General features: G+C 33.8%; 3 protein-coding genes and 1 long non-coding RNA gene across 4 annotated transcripts; 1 reads left to right on the forward strand and 3 right to left on the reverse strand.

Moving 5' to 3' along the window:
- The first annotated feature begins 1,523 nt into the window (after positions 1-1,523).
- LOC107904831 (uncharacterized) lies at positions 1,524-3,696 on the forward strand. The gene is made up of 4 exons (XM_016831335.2): positions 1,524-1,862; positions 2,291-2,415; positions 3,127-3,250; positions 3,354-3,696. The coding sequence occupies exons 1-4, from the start codon at positions 1,700-1,702 to the stop codon at positions 3,425-3,427; spliced, it is 486 nt and encodes a 161-aa protein (XP_016686824.2). The 5' UTR covers positions 1,524-1,699; the 3' UTR covers positions 3,428-3,696.
- Positions 3,697-12,856: 9,160 nt separating this feature from the next.
- LOC107904833 (nudix hydrolase 15, mitochondrial) lies at positions 12,857-15,237 on the reverse strand. The gene is made up of 2 exons (XM_016831340.2): positions 13,320-15,237; positions 12,857-13,238 (listed from the first exon to the last, which is right to left on the reverse strand). The coding sequence occupies exons 1-2, from the start codon at positions 13,443-13,445 to the stop codon at positions 13,029-13,031; spliced, it is 336 nt and encodes a 111-aa protein (XP_016686829.2). The 5' UTR covers positions 13,446-15,237; the 3' UTR covers positions 12,857-13,028.
- A 137-nt stretch (positions 15,238-15,374) lies between these two features.
- On the reverse strand, positions 15,375-17,691 carry LOC107904832 (3'-N-debenzoyl-2'-deoxytaxol N-benzoyltransferase). Its single transcript, XM_016831339.2, has 2 exons — positions 16,153-17,691; positions 15,375-16,061 (listed from the first exon to the last, which is right to left on the reverse strand). Exons 1-2 carry the CDS (start codon positions 16,950-16,952, stop codon positions 15,527-15,529), a joined length of 1,335 nt encoding a protein of 444 aa, XP_016686828.1. The 5' UTR covers positions 16,953-17,691; the 3' UTR covers positions 15,375-15,526.
- Positions 17,692-21,529: 3,838 nt separating this feature from the next.
- Positions 21,530-22,081, reverse strand: LOC107903100 (uncharacterized). Its single transcript, XR_001685704.2, has 3 exons — positions 21,881-22,081; positions 21,707-21,799; positions 21,530-21,632 (listed from the first exon to the last, which is right to left on the reverse strand). It is a non-coding gene; the product is annotated as an uncharacterized lncRNA (long non-coding RNA).
- Positions 22,082-22,087: the final 6 nt, after the last annotated feature.

The raw sequence follows: 22,087 nt of genomic DNA on the forward strand, positions 1-22,087 counted from the left end.
TTTCTTATATAATCGTAAAAGAGATAGTATTAATTTTAAAATATTGAATTAAATATCACTATAGTTTAGGGTTTTTGGTTTAGGGTATATAGTTTAGAGTTTAAAGTTTAGGTGTTACCATTTTAAGGTTTATTGATTATGGGTTTAAGGGTTATGGTTTATGGTTTAAAGGTTGGGGTTTAAGGTTTAGAGGTTATGTGCATGTTAAGGGTTTATGGTTTTAGGGTTTAGGTTTATGGTTTAGGGTTTAGATTAACTAGTGTTTTCTAATTTATATATTAATTAATTTCTTATATAATTGTAAAAGAGATAATATTAATTTGGTTCTTCAAAATCATGTGAAGATTTGGTTCTTCAAAGTCGATAGAAGCTATATCCAAGGATATCCCTATCTTATCCCATCCCGATTTAGTATTTTTAGTGCTCGGTTCAATTTTTTTATCCAGTTCAGTTTTTTTCGTGTTTTGCCTTGCCCCCGCCGTGATCAAATAATTATATATGGATTTAGGGATTATGGTTTAAGGGTTGAGATTTAAAGGTTTAGGGGTTAGTAGTTAGGGGTTATGGGTTAAGAGTTAGGGATTTAGGGGTTAGGATTTAGGAATTTAAGGGTCGGGTTAGGGTTTAGATTAATTACTTTTAAAATTTTTATATTAAATATGTTTTTATATAATTGTAAAAGAGATAATAATAATTTTAATATATTAAAATTATGAGTATAGTTTATATTATTTAAGAGATATATAATAGATAGACTTTATGTATATTGAATGACTAATTTAGGGTTTAAGGTTTATTTGAGATTTGTTAAATGATACAATATTTTTCTAAATTTTGAAAGGTTTTATATTTTTCGTGATTTAAAATTTTAAAATAAATTTTAAAAGATTTCAAAATTTTTAAAAAATTTTAAAAAGAATTTAAACTTTTATTTTTATAATATTTATATACTTTTAAAGAAAAGACCCAACTTTCCCCCTAAAACCCCTAACCCTTAACCCCTAATTTAAATAATAATGATAATTAATCAATACTGAATTAATTCAATATAAATCCTAATATTAATTATATAAAGCTTTTAAAATTTTTAAAGATATTGCAATATGGATAGCTTTTTAAAGCTTTTGTTCCTTCATATTTTAAAATTTTTTGTTTTTTTTTTGTTTTCTTACCTCAAAAATTATATAAAAATTTTAAAATTTATCTAATTCTTTAAAATATTACTTAAATTTTTAAAAATTATTTATTTAAAATTGATATGAATTATATAATAATTAAATATAAAATTACAAAAAAAGTCAATCATTAGCGGCGTTTATGAGAAAAACGCCGCAACTATGAAAATTTTTATTTTTCAAAATGGCGTCGTTTGATACAGAAATTTAATTTTTAGCAAAAATTATACAATTAGTGCCGTTTTTTATAAGCGCCACAAATATTTACAATAAATTTAATTTTTAGCAAAAATTATACAATTAGTGGCGTTTTTTTATAAGCGCCACAAATATTTACAATACCAAAATGGCGTCATTTTCTTCTCCAAATCAGATTTGACTTAAAAAAACTTAAAATTGAGCGGTGGGTTTTATTACCAAATGCCGCCAACCCCCCAAGTTCTGAAAACAAAATCCTCACTTCAAAATTTCGCTTTCCCTCACTTCAAACCGCCGACGATCCCTCCCCTCAAGCTCCCTTGCCTATGCTCAAGTCCACCATCACCGGTGCCGCTTCCACCTCTCTTTCTGCTCATAAGAAGACCAAGGGTCGTGGCTTCTGTGAGGGCGATGCTGACCTCCACTCCCGTCTCGCCTCCCGTGACTTCGAGTCCCTCGGCACTGACGACGGCCCCGGTCCCCAGAGATGTTAGTCCCTTCACTAAACCCTAATTTTTTCTCTCCCTGTTCACTTATATTGTTTCATTTTGTTTGATTTTCTAGGGTTTTTTTTCTTTTTTTTTTGCCCTACAAAACAAGATGATTACGAAATTGCTTTCATTTTTGCAGTATGGAAGTTGATCTTAATTTCATAACAAAACTGGGTTTGAAATTAGTTGGGAATTTGATAGTTTTTGCTTAATGCTGAAACTTGAGCGGGTTTCTGATTTTTTTTAATTATAACTTAATAATTATAGTAATGCTAAAGGAACTAACATGGACCTTTAATTCCTTATAACTGTTGATTTTTATAGACTTGTCCAAGTCATTGATATTGACTTACATAACTGTTGCTCCTTTAATTCCTTTTTAATTTGTTTATTGTAGACCTTCATCACTAATGCATTTGTTTGCAGGTACCAGCAAGGCCGAACCATATAAAATCGGTGAAAGGACAACTGATATCATGCTTGAAATATTAAATTTGGACAAGAAAGAGGTTGTCTCAATTAATGGAATTTCAAATCAGGAATTTACTGAGGTGCCAATAGATTCCTCGATGCTGTTCTGTAAAACATAAAATGCCATATTTGGGCCTGCATTTATTAACAAGACTTCCATTTAGGGAAGTCTAACGTGCTGATTTTATAACCATTTCAAAGCAAAAGAGAATGAGTTTTGTTGTTGGTTAGATTTTATAAACATTCTTATCATTCACAGCATGTAAAATAGTGAAAATGATCCATGACTTTTTGTTTTGATATTTTTGTGGGAGATTGAATTGCCACAGGTTCAAAACAAGTTTTAAGTTATTGATTTCTGCAGTATTATTTGCATAGTTTCTCACTTGGTTTATTTTCTAGAAGCATTATATTGCATTTCCATTTTGTGCTGCTTTTATCATATAGATAAGATTTGATGGTAACAAACCAATAATTGAGTTTTGGCTTTTGAGTGTTGTCACTTTTTTATTTTATTTTTGAGAACTGAATTGTGTATATGTGACTACATGTTAAATTGTGGATATCATGCTTTCATTTTCAGAATCTTAAAAGTAACTACTTTACAGTGCTATGTTAATTGAATTGTGTATATGTTGTTAATTGATATGTTAAAGTGCTACAAATTGAAGTGTTTAAATGCTGTAACTTGAAGTGTTAAAGTGCTACTTTCCATTGTCACCTCCCCCATTTCTTTATGCATCAATAACTATATTAATGAAATCAAGTACTACAATTATATATTATTACAGATGGGGGTTAGAGAATACGATCAAAGGGAAAACATCAGATATGGTGATTCCCATTCAAGCAGTGGCTTCTTAGGCACCCAACATTTTGCACAACCAAACATGACCAGAACTTCTAAACCTACACGTTGAGTTTGCTACACACAAGTCCCTTCCTTTTTTTAGTTTATGTGCTATGTGATGATTGTGTTTTAAAATTTAACTTGTTTTAGTTCCTTACATTCTTATAGGATTCACACTCAATGAGCAAGAAACATCTCAGCAACTCATTGGGATCGAGCAGTCAAAATTCAGAATCAAGTGACACACAAGAGCTAGATTTGGAGCTTAGACTGTCACTGTAATCAGTAATTTTTTTTACTACTTTAAATGCATGCTTATGGAACTACATTTTATGCTTTCCTAGAATTGTAAGGTCAAATAAGGTGTTGATATACAATTTATACATACAACTTGAGCAAGTTGATATGAACTAGTTTGATTTTTTTTTTTAAATTTCAAAGGAATCTTATGTAATCAAAGGCAATTTGACTTGCTGCATGAGATATAGTGAAAAACATTGATCTTCTTATTCATGAATTTCCATTTTAATACGTCTTCAAATTAAATTATACATTTCTTAATTGGTGGAATCTCACTTTTGCTGTTGCTACAATCTCTAACCAAAGAATGGAGTGATGTATGTACTGATAACAGTTCTAAAGGATTTGATTAAGTAGGTAAAGGGCTAGGAATGGATTTGTGGCATTTTTATAATAATTTTTTTTATTTTCCATGACCTTTAGCGGCATTTTTGGGGAAAGCGTCGCTAAAGGTCTTGTTCTTTAGCGGCATTTTTGAAAAAAGCGCTGCTAAAGGTCTTGTTCTTTAGCGACGTTTTTGGAAAAGCGCCGCTAAAGTTCTTGTTCTTTAGCGGCGTTTTTGGGAAAGCGCCGCTAAAGGTCTTGTTCTTTAGCGGCGTTTTTGGGAAAGCGCCACTAAAGGTCACGACCTTTAGCGGCGTTTATTTTTAAAAACGCCGCAAATGTTAGCAATGTTGCCAATAGCGGCATTTTTTACGGTGTTTGTGAAAGCGCCGCAAATACTTTTAGCAGCGCTAAAGGCCTAAAAAAACGCTGCTAAAAACCTGTTTTGGTGTAGTGTTTGAATGCTCATTCTCCTCATAATTCCCTTCTTGACCTCGGCCTTTTACACCACGACCATTTCCTCGATCTCCACGACCATGACCTCTACCTCGAAAGCTCTGAGAATAGAGAAATTTTTCGTCTTTGATTGATGCTTTGGTTTGAAGTGCTTGCTCGAATGTCTCCTCTTTTTTCTTCTTCTTACGTTGTTCATGTGCCTCGAGAGAACAGACAAGTTCATCGACTGTGAGCGTTGCTAGATCCTTTGACTCTTCTATGGCACATACGACATTTTCGAAACTGTCAGTTAATGATCTCAAAATCTTCTCCACAACTCGTGCATCGGTTAACGTTTTTCGTTTCGGTTGAGTTGGTTCACCACGATTTGAACACGCGTGATGTAGTCGGAGACACTTTCCGATTCTTTCATCGTCATTCCTTCCAGCTCACCACGAAGAGTTTGAAGGCGGACTTGTTTAACTCGGTCGGCTCCTTTGTACACCTTTGCTAAAATGTCCCACGCTTCTTTTGAAGTTGTCGCACTTTCAATCTTCTCAAAGCCCGACTCATCAACAGCTCGAAATAACATGTACAATGCTATCTTATCTTTCGATTACATTTCTTTCAACGCCTTGTTTTGAGCTGCCGTATATCCCGCAGTAGTTGTCAGTTCTATGAAACCTTCTTGGACCACCACCCAACCATCTTGAGACCCGAGAAGAGCTTTCATTTGGTTGCTCCAATTCTTATAGTTCACCTTTGTTAGTCGAGGCAGTGGCACATTACTAGTCACACTCTCCATAGCTCTGATACCAAATTGTAAAAATTGTTCATTCATGATTTCAAAAGCTTACAAACTATTTATAGGCTATCGTCTACCCTTTAAAACAAAAAAAACTAAAAATATTAATATATAATAATAGCACCAATGACTCTTGACCTTTCATTCTTCTAAAAGAAAAAACTACTAATTTAAACCCATTAAAAACAACATAACTCTTGACCTTTCATATAACATAACTCTTGACATTTCATTTAATTTTATTCAACAAGCATAAGCAATAATTATATAGGCAAGTCCTCTTGTATAATATCTTTAAACCCTTAGAATAATATTTGTGCATCTTCAGAGACTGGTTTCTCTATCAGTATCTTCATCTTTTTGACAATTCTTTTTCCAGTTACCTTCTCCTTCCTATCATTGTCAATTACCAAGTTATAAATATTACCATCAATGGTGTATTTGGTTTGGAAATGCTAGTCATACTAGCTCATATCTTTCTTTTTCTGAGACTAGCAACATCTTTCAAAAAACATAAATCTAGCTCAAAATCTTTGCCATCACTCCCACCTTCAAGCCTACATGTCATCTTTTCTCCCTCTTTATAATCTTCTCGCTCTACTATATTATTACTCTTTTTTTTTAGGCAATCACTCTAAAGATGCCCAATTTAATTGCAACAGAAGCATTTTTCCTATGGTTGGCTTGGCATATAAATTTTTTTGTGTGCTTTTGGGTACCCTGCACTAGCTTTTTGTTGTCTTTTTTATCACTGACATGTTTCTCTACTTGTTTTTGTGCATTATAGATGGATATATTCTTGTATGTCACCATTTATCATATTAATGGAGGTGATTTTTCTTAGTCAATTTTGCCTTCTACTCTTGCACCATCATTATTGCCTTTAACACCATATTTCGTGCTCCAACAATGTTTGCCAACATTTGCACAACAATATTGTCTTGGGTTACAAGCCTTAGCCTATTGAGGTATTTGTATACCTATTGGCTATTGGACTCCTTCAGATGTGTTTTTGCAAGCTTCATGAACTCCATAGTGTAGTTGTGCACCAATATATTTCCTTTGGTACACCATTGATATTGCAAGAATAAATATTGCTCATAATTCATGTATAAAAATGGAGCCTTGAGCAATTGCTTCATTTTGCACCATGGTCGCTCCATATGCTATTAATCTTGCCATTAATATTACAGGAATAGATATTGCTCATAATTCATGGATAAAAATCTAGTATCTTATAAATATTCTCACCAAGCTAAGGCTACTCCCTTTAATCCGTATGCTACTAATCTCACCCTTCTCTCCTAAGAATCTTCATATAGTAAAAAAAATCCATCTACTTCTATAAGTTAGCCCATAAAACCCTCTATATTCAAATTACCATCAACCTTAGGAAAATCTACCTTTAGGCGAAACACATCATCTCGAGCATACCATTGGGCAAGTTTCCTCACCCTATGTTAACCATGTCGATATCCTTCTTCATCCTCTGAATCTTGCACATTAGCTTGTTGTTGAAATTAAGGGTGAGAGTTCAATTGGATCGAGTAAAAAAATTTTGAGTTAATCGAGTTGATGAGTCCTATTTTATCAAATCCTAACTCAATTTAAAATTTTTTCGAATCGAGTCAAGTCGAATTCAGTGAAATTGTTCCGAGTTAAATTAAAAAATTAAACCTGCCAAATTAAAATTTGGTTACAGTATAAGTAATTTCATATTAGAGCAAATAAATTTGAAACCATATATATTTAAAAGGTTTTTTTTCAAAGCAAAAAAAGAAGAAGATACTTTAGTATGATACACATGAATCATTATTTAACTTATTTAGCTCCCAAAATTATTATTTTAAAAAAAATTTAAAATTTTAACTTTCGTTATATATTATTTAGAATTTTTATAAAAACTTATTATTATATAAGAATAATATAAATGGTATTTTTTATATTATTAAATTATTTTATACTTTCACCTCACGGCTACATATGCCTTTGAAATTAAATACATATTTCATCATTGATTTTAATCATATTACTACAATATTCAATCTTATTGCTACAATTATTAATCTCACTGACACTACTGTTATTAACCTCATAAAAAATGAACACAATCCCATGGAAAGAAAGCCTTAATATAGCTTATTTCCATTGGTTAGCATAATACAAAACTGAACCATAGCCTCACCAGATTTCCTTCATTAAAACTTTGAAGTAAGACAAAAGAAAGCCGATTGGGGAATTAGCAATACATTTCCTATTTTGAATACTATTGAAGTTTTAGGGTTTCATTTATAAGCAAGTTGGGTAAAGAAAATGGCTTTTCTTCTTGCAACCGTTCTTTGAATGTTACCTAAAAGTGTTGTTATAAATAATACATAATTGATTTGATAACTCCACAAATGATTGAATTTCTTGTATTTGTTTATGAACATAGTGTGTGTTTATATATAACATCATTTTCAGTATAATTCAGTGTATATCTATGTTAAATAATTAGCTTAGACAAGGTGTTCAATTTCAATCAAAGTCCTTGACTTAAACATGCTCATTGTTTAATAGATAAATTATATTTATGGGGTTTTTCATATTTTAATTATCTTTTTTAAATTTAATTATTTTAATTAAGATAATTGTGTAATTTAGTCTCTCTCGTTAAATATTTTGTTAATTACTAAGCAAGTTAGCAATCCACATGTGAATGTGATCCCAAACCCCACATGTGCACAATTAGCAACTCTTTGTCACGCCAACTTTTCTTCCATTCGAATGAGACAATTTAAACCTACGTGTACGATTCTTGATTCGTTTGAGTTCCCCCATGATCTCTCTAGCACCCAACCTATCATCCTTATCAACCACAGAACCAAACACAGAACCAAATTGAATCAAACACAAAATCTGAAATATTTTCTTTACTTTCAATAGGAAAGAGAATCTCTCTTAAATAGAAACTAATAGAATTACATTTCCTAGAAAATAGAATTTATTCTTAAAATAAATTTCCACTAATTTTTACCAGAATAGTAATATTGAAAACTTTAAAGAAACTTCTGTTTTTCACTTTCTGTTAATGTGAAAATGAAAATCTCTTCTCAAATAGAAATTGATAGAATCGTTATTCCAGATAATATATTTAATTCTTAGAGAATAAAAGTCTCTCTATTTTTGGGCAGAATAACAATATCTAAAAGTTGTGTTAATACCCTTAATGTTGCTATCTATTTATAAGGAGAGAAGGTAGAATCCTTATGCAATTGTAGAAGTTTCTTTCAACTAGAAAAATAAACTCATAGTCCAACTAGAAATATAGGCGGCAGCAACCCTAACTATTTTTAGTCGTCCACCCCTTTTTACATAAAAGGCTTTTGGACCTCTTCCATATCGGGTCCAATTACAAGTACTTCCCGGGCTTTTAACCTAATACTTTATAATTTGATCCAACCCAATATTTGTATTTCTATTTCCCAAAATAAACTTCAATATTTCCAATTGAATAATTTTCTCAACTCAATTTTAATTCCATTAAAATCATGAAGACTTTAACGTAAAAGAATCTATGAGAAAATATATTTAATATTTTCGTTTTCAACGATTCACTATGACCAAATGGTTTATTTCTATTTTTGAACTTCATTTAATTCGAAAAACATAAATTCATTTTTCAGGTCATCTTCATTTTTCATTTTCATTTTCATTTTCATTTTCATTTTGGAGAAAACAATAATCATTTCCAAATGATTTCCCATTTCTTTATTTTCACCATTTCTATTCATTTATATTCATTTTATTCAACATGCAATTCATTTCTGGTTTCAACGAGCTAGTGGAAGGACCGATTGGACATATGCAATTGAGGCTCAAATGATTTATAAGTTTCAGCTTTTCGCCTATTAATTATAAGCTCATTTAGTCACGAAGTCATTCCACAATAGTATCGGGACTGAGCTCTCCCTATCGGCATACCATTACGGAAGAAACTCGATCAGTGCTCGTCTAATGACCTTGTCATAAGTGTGTTACCCTCATAGGATATCCGTAATATTTTTGGGATAATATCCATTCTCCCAATATGATCTTATTTTATCTCATGGTAAACATTACATCTTCCTTCATGAAAAGTCAATTACTATCAAATAGTAATCAAGTCATTCATCACAAAAGATGAACAACTCGTGGCCACATTTGCTTTTCATCAACCATGTAATGCCAATGAGAGGATATCATTTACCCATGTCTCAAGCTATGAATTCCACTGCTGTGAATAATGCTACCTACTGCAGAAGTCATACACCCAACACACCAACTTTCGGTTCCTTATTTATTCGAATTCAAGCTTTTACTTACATCAAAGTGTACGAGTCACACATACATAGTTCGTCATCCACTCAGGATTTAGGTATGCCGCACTATGAACGTCACAAGTGAATAAATCTATAAATGAATTCAAGATCTATTCTTCTTTGGTCCACTCTGATGTAATGTCAATCCAGTCAATCATATCTATGTCTCTATCTTCTGAGAGTCGTTCGCTTCAATGCCCAAGATGAGGCATCTCCCCAACTAGACTTGATAGATGATATATTAGTCTTTCAATCGGTTTTCTAATTTTCTATTAGATTAGGGACATGTTTAGGTTCGTGTACTAATACAAGTTGTCTTTCCGTATTACGACCAACTACATAATACCGCTTAGTATCAGTTTAAACATTAGACAACCAATGAGCAACATTTGCTTCTATTTTACTTTGGGTGCAAAAACTATATGAGAACAATAATACAAAGTATATTAATTTTAGTTAATGAATTTGTTTTATTAACCAATCTGTTCGAAAAAATTACAAGTTACAAATGAATATACTACAATTAGGGTACTAGATCCAATAGTATCTTTCTTTCTAAACCTGTTTGGTTTCACATAAGTCGTTAAAAGCATCTCATCTTCCTCACCAAATTCTATATAGTTTGTTTCTATATTTTCATGGCACTCATTAGAAATTTCCAATTTTATGAAATTTGTAGCTTTCCACCGTTGCTTTGTTAAAACTTGCTTGACCTCTCCCTCTCCCTCTCCCTCTCCCTCTCCCTCTCCCTCTCCCTCTTCCTCTTTTATAAGCACTATGACCACGACCTTTTCCTGTATCATATGTCAATTTCAAAAACTGCTCCTCTCCATGATGCCTTTGAAATTTATGTTCATGTACTATTAATGAGCTTTGTAATTCATCTATAGTGAGAGCATCAGTGCCTTTTGATTCCTCAATAGAACAAACAACATAGTTAAAACTTTTCAGTTAAAGAGCATAGAATTTTTTCTACCATTTTAACATCCTGCATATTTTCTTCATAAGTTGCATCTTGTTGTTCACTGTCATGACCTTTGAGAATTACTCTATCACTCAGTCATCATTCCTCATCTCAAACATTTCAAATTCTCTGTGGAGAGATTGAAGATAAGATCTTTTGACCTTTGCATTTCCTTCATATTTTTTCTTTATGGTATCCTATATTTCTTTGGAAGTATTCTTGTTGAGAATGGTTTGTCTCATCATTATTCTTTCTTTGTGTATTTAACTAAGGTGCTTTTCTTTCTAGTTCGACATAGTCAGGATTCACCTCCTAATATTCCTTAGAATGTAGAAAATTTTCCTTTAATATGCTCCAATAATCATAGTGACCGGTGAGGAATAGTTGGTTGTATAAAGTTGTCAGAATTCATCTTTTGAGTCATCTTCTATGTTGTTGCTAGAATTTCTCAAGCCCTGAGGGGGTTCTAATACCAAATTGTTGGGAACTTTGATCTAATACGAGACACAAGAACACAAGTAAACAATAAGATAGACTTTTAATGACTTGAGTTTTACTGATGATGACCTTGGCTTATATAGTCACACAATAAGATCTTAATAGAGAATAAAAACCACACACTCAAATCAAATCAAAGATAAGAGATAATAGTAACATAGAATAATTCAAATACCAATATCCCTGAAGAATATGAACTTATTCTAACAATAAGTTCTGCAAAAGACTCTTTTATAAATTTCGCTTTTCTCTACTAGTCAGAACAACTGGTGGTAACCCAAATCTAGACACTCGGGTGTTCCTTGAGGTTTGATCCAAATAAATTCTAATTTCGAGCCTCATTGGCCAAGTAAGCAAGGCTTTTAGACGATTGTGAAAATGGCCGACGAGGGTTCTTTTAGCTTCGTTGTGGAGTTTGATACCAATTTTATCCCTTCACTTGATGACATCAATGGTAATCATGTTAGCGTTTATGTTAACTCCGCTGTTTCTTTGGCTGCGATTGATGTTTTGTCAAAAGGGTTTTGATCTTCAAAGAGTGAAAATGATATCAACTTTGATTGAGTATGGGATTAAGAGAAATTGATTCAAGTATGGCTTAGTTATTTATCAAGTAAGCCTCTAAGTCCTCTTCATGGTGCCCAAATAGGCTTTTCCAAGAAATTTAAGGAATATATGCATAATAGTTGCTCAAACAGTAGACCCTGCACTTATCCTTCGGCACCGATCAAAACATGGTCTAGCTCTCTGTCTTTGCCAACCATGTGTATTGCTTTAGCTGCCCATTGACATTGACCTAAAACCTCATTAAAAATGGTTCGAAATTATTGTCTAACGATCTTTCTGTGTACCCAAATGACATAGTCGGCAAGTATAGGTCAAAGAAATGGAAGTTGTAAATGTAAGGGATTGTCATTTGTGGGACATCGACGAAAGCTTTCTCGGTGATTTATCCTTAAAGAGAAAAGCCATGGTGATATGGATCAAACGAACTCTTCCTTGAAGTTAAAGGTTGTTAGGCGATTAAGTTCATACCCGACAACCACGTATCCGTCAAATAATCGAAGCTTTCCATTTGAGGAATACAAAACGAGATTCACAGTCTCTAAAAGAACGAACCTTTTTGCTTTTTCACTGTTGTTGCTTTGCCAAACGGTTGACTCCGACGATTCCTTCACCACCAATTGCCCTGTTCCGGTGATTTCCAGTGAAGATCCGATGATATTTTTTTTATGTGTTTTTCACAATTCGCAACCAAAACCCTAGTTTGTGAAAAGAAAGAGGTAAAACCTATATTACATTGATTGATGACTGTGCTTTTTGTTAGTGATTAACGGAATTTTTAATGGGAGGATTACTTTGCACAATTATCTTAATTAGAGTGATTAAATTAAGAAAAAATTTAAGTGACTAAAATAGAACAAATCCTATTTTAGAGTGACCATGAGTATAATATTTAATTTTAACAATCAAATGAATTTGGATCATAAGCTTCGTGGGTTGTTTTCAAGTTTTGGTTTAATGGATCGAAAAATCAGCTCAGCCTTTGAGCTAACCCACGACGTTAGCGATCTATTCATTTTCTAATTGTAAGCCTATATTTTTGTTGAATTGACCCTTCTTTAAAGCACCTGAATTTCAGCTCAGACACCACAGTCATTGTATGAAATCATCAATTATGACCTATGGGTTATGTTCACTGATTGGCGACATTTGGGCCATTCGGCTGTAGATTTTGGTTGGGGAGGTCCCATGACAGTGTTGCCACTTTCAACCAATTTCCTTGGGAGTATGGAGCCATGCTTTTTCCTGCCTTATGCTTCATCGAATACAGGGAAGAATAAAGGATTTAAAGTGTTGGTGAGCTTGAGTGAGAGTGCCATAGCTGATTTTAGAGAAGAGATGGAGAAATTTAGTAGGAAAGAATTTAGTAAACTTTGAGCTGTTTCCAGATATCTGAATCCTGCTAGCAGAGCTGTCTTGTTGCTAATTTGGCTAATAATAATAATAATAATAATTTGTCCTTGTTCTAATTGTATGAAGGAAGAGTAAAACAAAGGGAAGATTGACATGAATGAACAGTCTCGTTTATAATTTATGATGGACTATTTACTTTTCGAGTTGCCATTGATGCACAAGTTACGTTGACTAAATTTTTTCTATGATGCGTAGTTTGATTATTTGTCCACAAGTCCAGGAAACTTGAACTTGGGACTCTGTTCCAGGAAAGCAGGTGGTCGCTGGTAGACAACTGAAGCAGCTCTTATCAAAATACCTGCAGTTAAACCCCATATTAAATACCTCTTATTCTCGATTTCATAGTCGAAGAAGTGAAGAAGATACTTTTCTCCCATCCATTCTCTCTCTTCTGCGCTTCGATTTTCATCCTGAACCCAGCAATTCATTCATACAACGGATTAAAAAAGAGAGTAAAACAAGTATGTGAGTAGGAGTTGGAAGAGACAAACCTTAATGAACATTTCCAGTGGAGCATCGAATACTGCATCCACTTCAGCAGGATTCGGAGTAGGCTTGAATGCCTTTCTGTCATTAAGTACACCGATAACAGGAACTACTCTTAGGAGATGCTGCATGGAAAACCAATAAGTTTTAAACAAGCTGAAAGCCAATACAGTATTCGGCACGAATTTCAGCTATACTGTGTACCTTGCTATGCACTGTAAGCCAAAAGATTGAGAAAGGTACATTACATTATATTTTATAACCAAAATATCTAAACACAACTCATCATTCTAACATTTCCATCACAAGGTCCATGTCCTGTTGATAGTTGTCAGATCAAACTTCAAGATTATATCAATATTGATTTTCAAACAAAAAGTACCCAATTCTAGTATTCTCCATATAGAACTTGTTCATTAATCCATCTTAACATATATATATAATATATATATAAACCATGTCCATATAGTTTTTAATGACATTTTAAATAACAATGGGGACAATTAAACAAGCTGAAACATGTTCAACATTTTATATTGAAACACTCATGTGTAAAAAAAGGAGGATCTTTAGATCAATAGCACGCAGTACTCAACATATTATTCATCTACATAGCAAGTAACTAGCATTATACATAGACATAACAGTCCACATCAACAAACATACATGTACAATTGTCTATTTTAAGGTAAAACAAAGTATATATGCTTAAAGATTATTAGTCCAATCCAAGGACCACAAAAGTCATTTCTCAGTCAACTGGTTCATGTAGAAGAATTCAGATTATTTCATATCATTCACAGAAAGAACCAGCAACAGTCAATCTCACATTTCGATAGCACCTTATAGGATTATACAACTTAGGTTGGAAGAGCAATTTCAATTACTTGATAATGAGAAGAGCTATTAAATAACCATGATAGAAATCATGCTTGGATCAGGTAGGTAGCTCATATAAACTAAATCACACCTTTCGTTATTCCAGTGTACCAGCTTTCACTCTCTTCTAAGGGTTTTCTTTTTGTTTTCTTTCTGTAAAGTTTATAGCATTAGTACCAGTTATCCCCATCTTGTGTCACCCCTTGCAAAACACAGCCATGAGTTTCACATTTTTACAGATAGAGAAGGTCTCCGAAGGGAAACTCAGAGAATTTTAGAGTAGGCATAGACAAACAGATTATCCATTCATGATGCCAAGTGATAAATTTGCTGTACACCTAACAGTTATCTCACATTACATAGACTCTTCTTTGATTTTGTGCTAAGTTTTTGATATCAAGCTTAAAACATAGACGCCCACAATACCCTCCAACAAGAAATTAATTCTAAACTTCCAACAATATTACTATAGATATATAGAATAGAAAATGTCACAATCATCCAAATGAGAACTGAACTGATTCAAAACAGACTAATGCAATTTACCATGTATATGAATGGTTAATGAAGATACTAAAAAAGCCTGATGTTATGTTGGGAACATGATTTTGAAAATTTCTATTTGGATTTCATTTGCTAAATAAATCGTAAAAATGAAATGCATACATTATGAATAAATTAGTTGGGTTCAATCTAATATATATTCAGAAAATATAAAAAGCATAAATATATTGAATTCCTAAATTCCTCAGGAAATTCCAATTCACTATTAAATGCACATCCAACAAATCCATGGATATGAGAATCATTAATGCAACATTTCTATATGTTATCACTTAATTTACAGTATTTTTGAAATCCAAGTTCCAAAATGCTACCTAAAAGAAAATTTTTGAAATCGAAGCGCAGAAGAGAGAGAATGGATGGGAGAAAAGTATCTTCTTCACTTCTTCGACTATGAAATCGAGAATAAGAGGTATTTAATATGGGGTTTAACTGCTGGTATTTTGATAAGAGCTGCTTCAGTTGTCTACCAGCGACCACCTGCTTTCCTGGAACAGAGTCCCAAGTTCAAGTTTCCTGGACTTGTGGACAAATAATCAAACTACGCATCATAGAAAAAATTTAGTCAACGTAACTTGTGCATCAATGGCAACTCGAAAAGTAAATAGTCCATCATAAATTATAAACGAGACTGTTCATTCATGTCAATCTTCCCTTTGTTTTACTGTTCCTTCACACAATTAGAACAAGAACAAATTATTATTATTATTATTAGCCAAATTAGCAACAAGACAGCTCTACTAGCAGGATTCAGATATCTGGAAACAGCTCAAAGTTTACTAAATTCTTTCCTACTAAATTTCTCCATCTCTTCTCTAAAATCAGCTATGGCACTCTCACGCAAGCTCACCAACACTTTAAATCCTTTATTCTTCCCTGTATTTGATGAAGCATAAGGCAGGAAAAAGCATGGCTCCATACTCCCAAGGAAATTGGTTGAAAGTGGCAACACTGTCATGGGACCTCCCCAACCAAAATCTACAGCCGAATGGCCCAAATGTCGCCAATCGGTGAACCCACTCACCCCTTTCCCAGCCGTGATGCCGTCTTCATAGTGCAGTTCTTGTAAGTCAATGAAAGAACGCACGTACTCGTCACTGGCATTGCTTTTGCTCTTCTTGATCAACTCTGCCGTTTTCCACAAAGGTTGCTCGATTAGGTCCTTGGCACTGACCTTGGCGTACATTGCAACGCAGCCGTTGCCCCAGTAGCCTGCAGGCAATGCTGGCTTTACCACTTTGCGGATGTTCATCAAATATGAAAACTTCACCGTCTCCTCGCCTGGAATCTTTGAGGCTTTCACCCTGTTTATATCAACAATGAAGACCAGGTCAAAAACACTTCCATTGCTTACACATTATGTGAATTTAATTACACCAAACTTTTTTAACTTACTTGGCTCGCCAAATATATGCACCTAAGATTTCAAAAGTGGTTAAACCCAGACCACTTTGTTCAAAAAGCAAAGCCTTGAGCTGGTCTAAGCATTCATCTTCCACATAAAAGCACTCCCTTTCAACATGTCCGATATCCTGTTTGTAAGGATTAAAACCTTTCTCCAAGCTTAGGAACTCAGGAACTGGGGCTTCAACTTTCGGTGGGTTTCTTGGACCCAACAGAGTGGATCGATCCCAAACCGGCTGATATTTTACTTTGTCCACCCCACGTGCGATATCAGCTGCCATACAGAAAAACTGGGTCGCACCAAGCCCATCGCATAAAGCATTGTGTATAGCCGCCCCAAGAGTAAACCCACCACATTTGAACACCGTTAGCTGTAAAGTACAGGGGTTGACCAACGTGTCTTCCGGGCTTGGGTCGGGAACCAGTTGTTCAGCCGAATTCATATCAGGGTCATCAAGGTGATTTACAGACTCCAATGTGCAGTCCACGCTGGCACTGACGAGCGGTAGGCTTTGATCCAACTCACAGAAAAGCTCATACCTACCGTTGCTGGAACGGCGGAGAGATCCAGCCAGAGGATAATAGTGGTGGAGAGCGGCGGAGATGGCGGAGGAGATGACCTGGAAAGGGTCACGACCTGTGGTGTCGCTGTTGACGTAAGCTCGCAGGTAACGGAAGGTGACGTTGAGGGAGTGGTCATTATCTAGGTGAGAGAGGGGGAGGGTGTGATCGTGGGTGAAAGGTGCGGTGGAGGGGCGGATGAGAGTAGTTTCTAAGACTTGGACCTTCATATTTTTTGGGTTTGTTAGGGGGAATTCCAGGGTTGGTGTTTAAAAGGGTGAGGGTTCGTCAAAAATGGTTGGTGTTGACTAGTGAAATTGAAGGCTTTGCCTCAAGGCTAAACAAACCTTATTTTTTGGGTTTGTTAGGGGGAATTCCAGGGTTGGTGTTTAAAAGGGTGAGGGTTGATCAAAAATGGTTGGTGTTGACTAGTGAAATTGAAGGCTTTGCCTCAAGGCTAAACAAACCTTTGCCTTTTAACTAATAATGCCTAAAAATCATCCCGGTTCAGTGTCCCTTCTTTGGATATTGACTAGTGGTGAACTGCCGTTATTGTCGTTATAGGAGTCACAAAGAAACAAGAAGTGGTGGCTAGGTCTACTGCTGAGGCTGAATATAGGAGTCTTGCTACGGTTACAAGTGAGGTTACATGGTTATTGTCGTTACTTCAAGAATTACAAGTTAAGTCGGTTGATACGTCAAATATTTGGTGTGATAGTTATGGTGCTGTTGCGGTTACTGCTAATCCTGTTCTACATTCAAAATTCAAGCATATTGAATTAGATTTGTTTTTTGTTCGTGAGAAGGTTGCTAGTGGTTCTATTGTGGTTGGTGAGGTTCCAGCTTGTGATCAAGTTGTTGATATTCTTACTAAACCTCTGTCTGTATCGATTTTTACTCGTTTTCAACATTTTCTTCGGGTTTTGCCTGTTGAGGAGATGGATGCATATTAGTATACCTTAAGATACTGTTAGATGGTTAGGCTGCTGTCAATTTAGTTGCGTGTTTGTTAGTGAGTAGTTGGTCATTGAGGTTGTATATATTGGCTTCTTTGGAAGTTCAGAAAACAGATTGGAAAATATAGAAATATTTCTTTAAGTTTGTTCTTTGTTTTTGTTTCTTTACCTTATTCTTTCATATTGATACTCTTTTTTTTAGGCAATCACTATAAGGATGTCCAATTTAATTGCAACAGAAGCATTTTTCCTATGGTTGGCTTGGCATATAAATTTGTTTGTGTGCTTTTAGGTACCCTGCATTAGCTTTTTGTTGTCTTTTTTATCACCGACATGTTTCTCTACTTGTTTTTGTGCATTATAGATGGATATATTCTTGTATGTCACCATTTGTGCATATTGGAGGTGATTTTTCTTAGTCAAATTTGCCTTCTACTCTTGCACCATCATTATTGCCTTTAACACCATATTTCGTGCTCCAACAATGTTTGCCAACATTTGCACAACAATATTGTCTTGCGTTACAGGCCTTAGCCTATTAAGGTATTTGTATACCTATTGCCTATTGGACTCCTTCAGATGTGTTTTTGCAAGCTTCATGAACTCCATAGTGTAGTTGTGCAATTGATATTGCAAGAATAAATATTGCTCATAATTCATGTATAAAAATGGAGCCTTGAGCAATTGCTTCATTTTGCACCATGTTCGCTCCATATGCTACTAATCTTGCCATTAATATTACAGGAATAGATATTGCTCATAATTCATGGATAAAAATCTAGTATCTTATAAATATTCTCACCAAGCTAAGGCTACTCCCTTTAATCCGTATGCTACTAATCTCACCCTTCTCTCCTAAAAATCTTCATATAGTAAAAAAAATCCATCTACTTCTATAAGTTAGCCCATAAAACCCTCTATATTCAAAATTACCATCAACCTTAGGAAAATCTACCTTTAGGCGAAACACATCATCTCGAGCATACCATTGGGCAAGTTTCCTCACCCTATGTTAACCATGTCGATATCCTTCTTCATCCTCTGAATCCTGCACATTAGCTTGTTGTTGAAATTAAGGGTGAGAGTTCAATCGGATCGAGTAAAAAAATTTTGAGTTAATCGAGTTGATGAGTCCTATTTTATCAAATCCTAACTCAATTTGAAATTTTTTCGAATCGAGTCAAGTCGAATTCAGTGAAATTGTTCCGAGTTAAATTAAAAAATTAAACCTGCCAAATTAAAATTTGGTTACAATATAAGTAATTTCATATTAGAGCAAATAAATTTGAAACCATATATATTTAAAAGGTTTTTTTTCAAAGCAAAAAAAAGAAGAAGATACTTTAGTATGATACACATGAATCATTATTTAACTTATTTAGCTCCCAAAATTATTATTTTAGAAAAAATTTAAATTTTTAACTTTCGTTATATATTATTTAGAATTTTTATAAAAACTTATTATTATATAAGAATAATATAAATGGTATTTTTTATATTAAAATCTAATATTTATATAAATTCATTATTATTTAATATAAAATGATTTTAATATATTTTAATATTTAAAATAAATATATAAAAATTGTATATTAATTTATTTTTTTATTATATAAAATATAAAATTTTGAGTTTTATAATAATTTAATAATATATAATGTTTATAATATTAAAAATTATATGAATTAATTATAGATAAGTATCTATAAATAATAAAAAAATAAATAAAAATATAATTAATGAAAATCTAATTATTTATTAGTAAAATTATTCTTTAAGATAAATACAAATTTAATATATTTTATTATTTAACATATTATTAAATTATTTTATACTTTCACCTCACGGCTACAGATGCTTTTGAATTTAAACACATATTTCATCATTGATTTTAATCATATTACTACAATATTCAATCTTATTGCTACAATTATTAATCTCACTGACACTACTGTTATTAACCTCATCAAAAGTGAACACAGTCCCATGGAAAGAAAGCCTTAATATAGCTTATTTCCATTGGTTAGCATAATACAAAACTGAACCATAGCCTCACCAGATTTCCTTTATTAAAACTTTGAAGTAAGACAAAAGAAAGCCGATTGGGGAATTAGCAACACATTTCCTATTTTGAATACTATTGAAGTTTTAGGGTTTCATTTATAAGCAAGTTGGGTAAAGAAAATGGCTTTTCTTCTTGCAACCGTTCTTTGAATGTTACCTAAAAGTGTTGTTATAAATAATACATAATTGATTTGATAACTCCACAAATGATTGAATTTCTTGTATTTGTTTATGAACATAGTGTGTGTTTATATATAACATCATTTTCAGTATAATTCAGTGTATATCTATGTTAAATAATTAGCTTAGACAAGGTGTTCAATTTCAATCAAAGTCCTTGACTTAAACATGCTCATTGTTTAATAGATAAATTATATTTATGGTGATTTTAAACATGCTCATTGTTCAATTATATCTAGCCGCAACAGAAGCCGCTAAAGACAACGCCGCTAAAGGTGTTGGTCTATAGCGGCGCTTCTCTAAAAAACGCCGCTGAAGACAAAGACCTTTAGCGGCGCTTCCACTAAAGCGCCGCTAAAGATCAGGGTCTTTAGCAGCGTTTTTGTGGGAAACGCCGCTAAAGATTGAGGTCTTTAGCGGCGCTTCGGATAAAAGCGCCACTAAAGATCATGGTCTTTAGCGGCGCTTTTCCCGAAAACGCTGCTAAAGACCATGATCTTTAGTGGCGCTTTTTCCACAAACGTCGGTAAATAACCTTCTTTTTAGCGACGCTTTTACCAAAAACGCCACTAAAGGCCAACACCTTTAGTGGCGTTTTTTTAAAAACGCCACTAAATTTGGCAGATTTGTAAAATAAATTTTTTTATATTTTTAGCCCTCCTGTAAAAACAAATCAGAAGAAATCATATCTAAACCAGTCAAAAGTAATAAATCTATAAATTAAACAAATAATATAATAAATATCAATAAATAAAATAAAATTCGTATTATTCTTACAAAAAAGTTCAAAGTTAAAATGATAATTAAAAGTCAAAATTGAAGTATATTTACACGATAGTCTAGGACGGCGGCTGTTGCGACTGCTGAAACATCTTCATCATACTCTGAAGCTGCTGCTGGAGTTCATCGAACTTTTGACGTTGCTCTTCTTCCCTCGCTGCAGCCTCTACTTGCCTCGCTACAGCCTCTGCTTCCCTCGCTGCAGCTTGTACTTCTCTCGCTGCCGCCTCTGCTTCTCTTACTGCCGCATTTGCTCTAAGCTGTTGCTGGAGTTCTTCATACTTTCGTTGAACCTCAGCTTCTCTCGCTGCTGCATCTGCTCTAAGCTGCTGCTGGAGTTCTTCATATCTTTTTTGAACCTCAGCTTCTCTCGATATTGCCTCCGCTTTAAGTTGTGTAATTTGCTCACTTGTTGTCTCTTGCATCTGAGCCATCTGGTCTCTTAACCTCTGAACTTCAGCTTCAGCTCGACTCCTCAACGGCATATATTGTTGCGAGCTAGATCCAAAATATTGGGATGGGTTAACAAAAGATCCTTGAAATCGAACTCGACCATACCTTTCAGGACCCAAAACTTCAGTGATAATCCGGTTATCAATGTCGTCAATATGAACAGAATTATCACTGGAAGCAATCGCTTCATACTCCGCCTTTTTATCCTTTAATTTTTCCTAAAAAATAAATCACATAGTTAGGAACGCAATATATATTAAAAAACCCAATGCAACATAACTTAACAATATTTGCATTACAATAAATGAAATAAATCATTTATTAATAAACACTATAAATAATTAAAACAAGTGAAATTGTATGAAGCAAACGTACCATGATTTCTGCAGCTTCAGGAGTCATAGGGTTTCCATCTTTCTTCCTATGTGTTATGTCAAAAAGTTGAAGGCGGCCAACTTTTTGACCGGACGACAGTTCCTACAATACAATAGTAAAAATATTAATTGATAGAAAGTAATAAATATCTGCCAATATTAAAAAATTCAAAATACCTCTGCATGAGCTACACACGCAAAACTTTTTGACCCAGCTGTGTGAGTAAATTTTTATTGCTCCCTACTTTTTTTTCCAACTTGTTCACGATCCTACATTATGAAATTATTAGTACGTTAATTAGAAAATACTATACACCAAAATAAGTACAAAATTTTATAAGTTACACATACCTCTCCTTTCTTCGAAGTCCAAAATCTAACGACCTCTTCCCACTGGTACCTCAGCATTCCCGGCGGGACATTTTGTAATCTCTCGTCGAGTGTTGTTTTTGTCTTGAAATAGTCTTTCTTTAAAGTGCTCTTATGGTCTCTCCATCTTTTTCTCAATGCCTTCTTTATATAAGCATCGGAGACCTCTAGAGCAAATCTCGCCTACAA

Source organism: Gossypium hirsutum, chromosome D07 (assembly GCF_007990345.1).
Source record: "Gossypium hirsutum isolate 1008001.06 chromosome D07, Gossypium_hirsutum_v2.1, whole genome shotgun sequence".
Taxonomy (NCBI): Eukaryota; Viridiplantae; Streptophyta; class Magnoliopsida; order Malvales; family Malvaceae; genus Gossypium; species Gossypium hirsutum.

Bases quoted from the DNA above. Each gene is read 5' to 3' on its own strand.
- LOC107904831 (XM_016831335.2), top strand. From the start codon at position 1,700: ATGCTCAAGTCCACCATCACCGGTGCCGCTTCCACCTCTCTTTCTGCT. The intron at 1,863-2,290 runs GTTAGTCCCTTC...ATTTGTTTGCAG, and splicing joins CGGCCCCGGTCCCCAGAGAT to GTACCAGCAAGGCCGAACCA. The intron at 3,251-3,353 runs GTTGAGTTTGCT...ACATTCTTATAG, and splicing joins CAGAACTTCTAAACCTACAC to GATTCACACTCAATGAGCAA.
- LOC107904833 (XM_016831340.2), bottom strand. From the start codon at position 13,445: ATGCAGCATCTCCTAAGAGTAGTTCCTGTTATCGGTGTACTTAATGAC. The intron at 13,239-13,319 runs GTTTGTCTCTTC...TGCTGGGTTCAG, and splicing joins CACTGGAAATGTTCATTAAG to GATGAAAATCGAAGCGCAGA.
- LOC107904832 (XM_016831339.2), bottom strand. From the start codon at position 16,952: ATGAAGGTCCAAGTCTTAGAAACTACTCTCATCCGCCCCTCCACCGCA. The intron at 16,062-16,152 runs GTAAGTTAAAAA...TGATATAAACAG, and splicing joins GCATATATTTGGCGAGCCAA to GGTGAAAGCCTCAAAGATTC.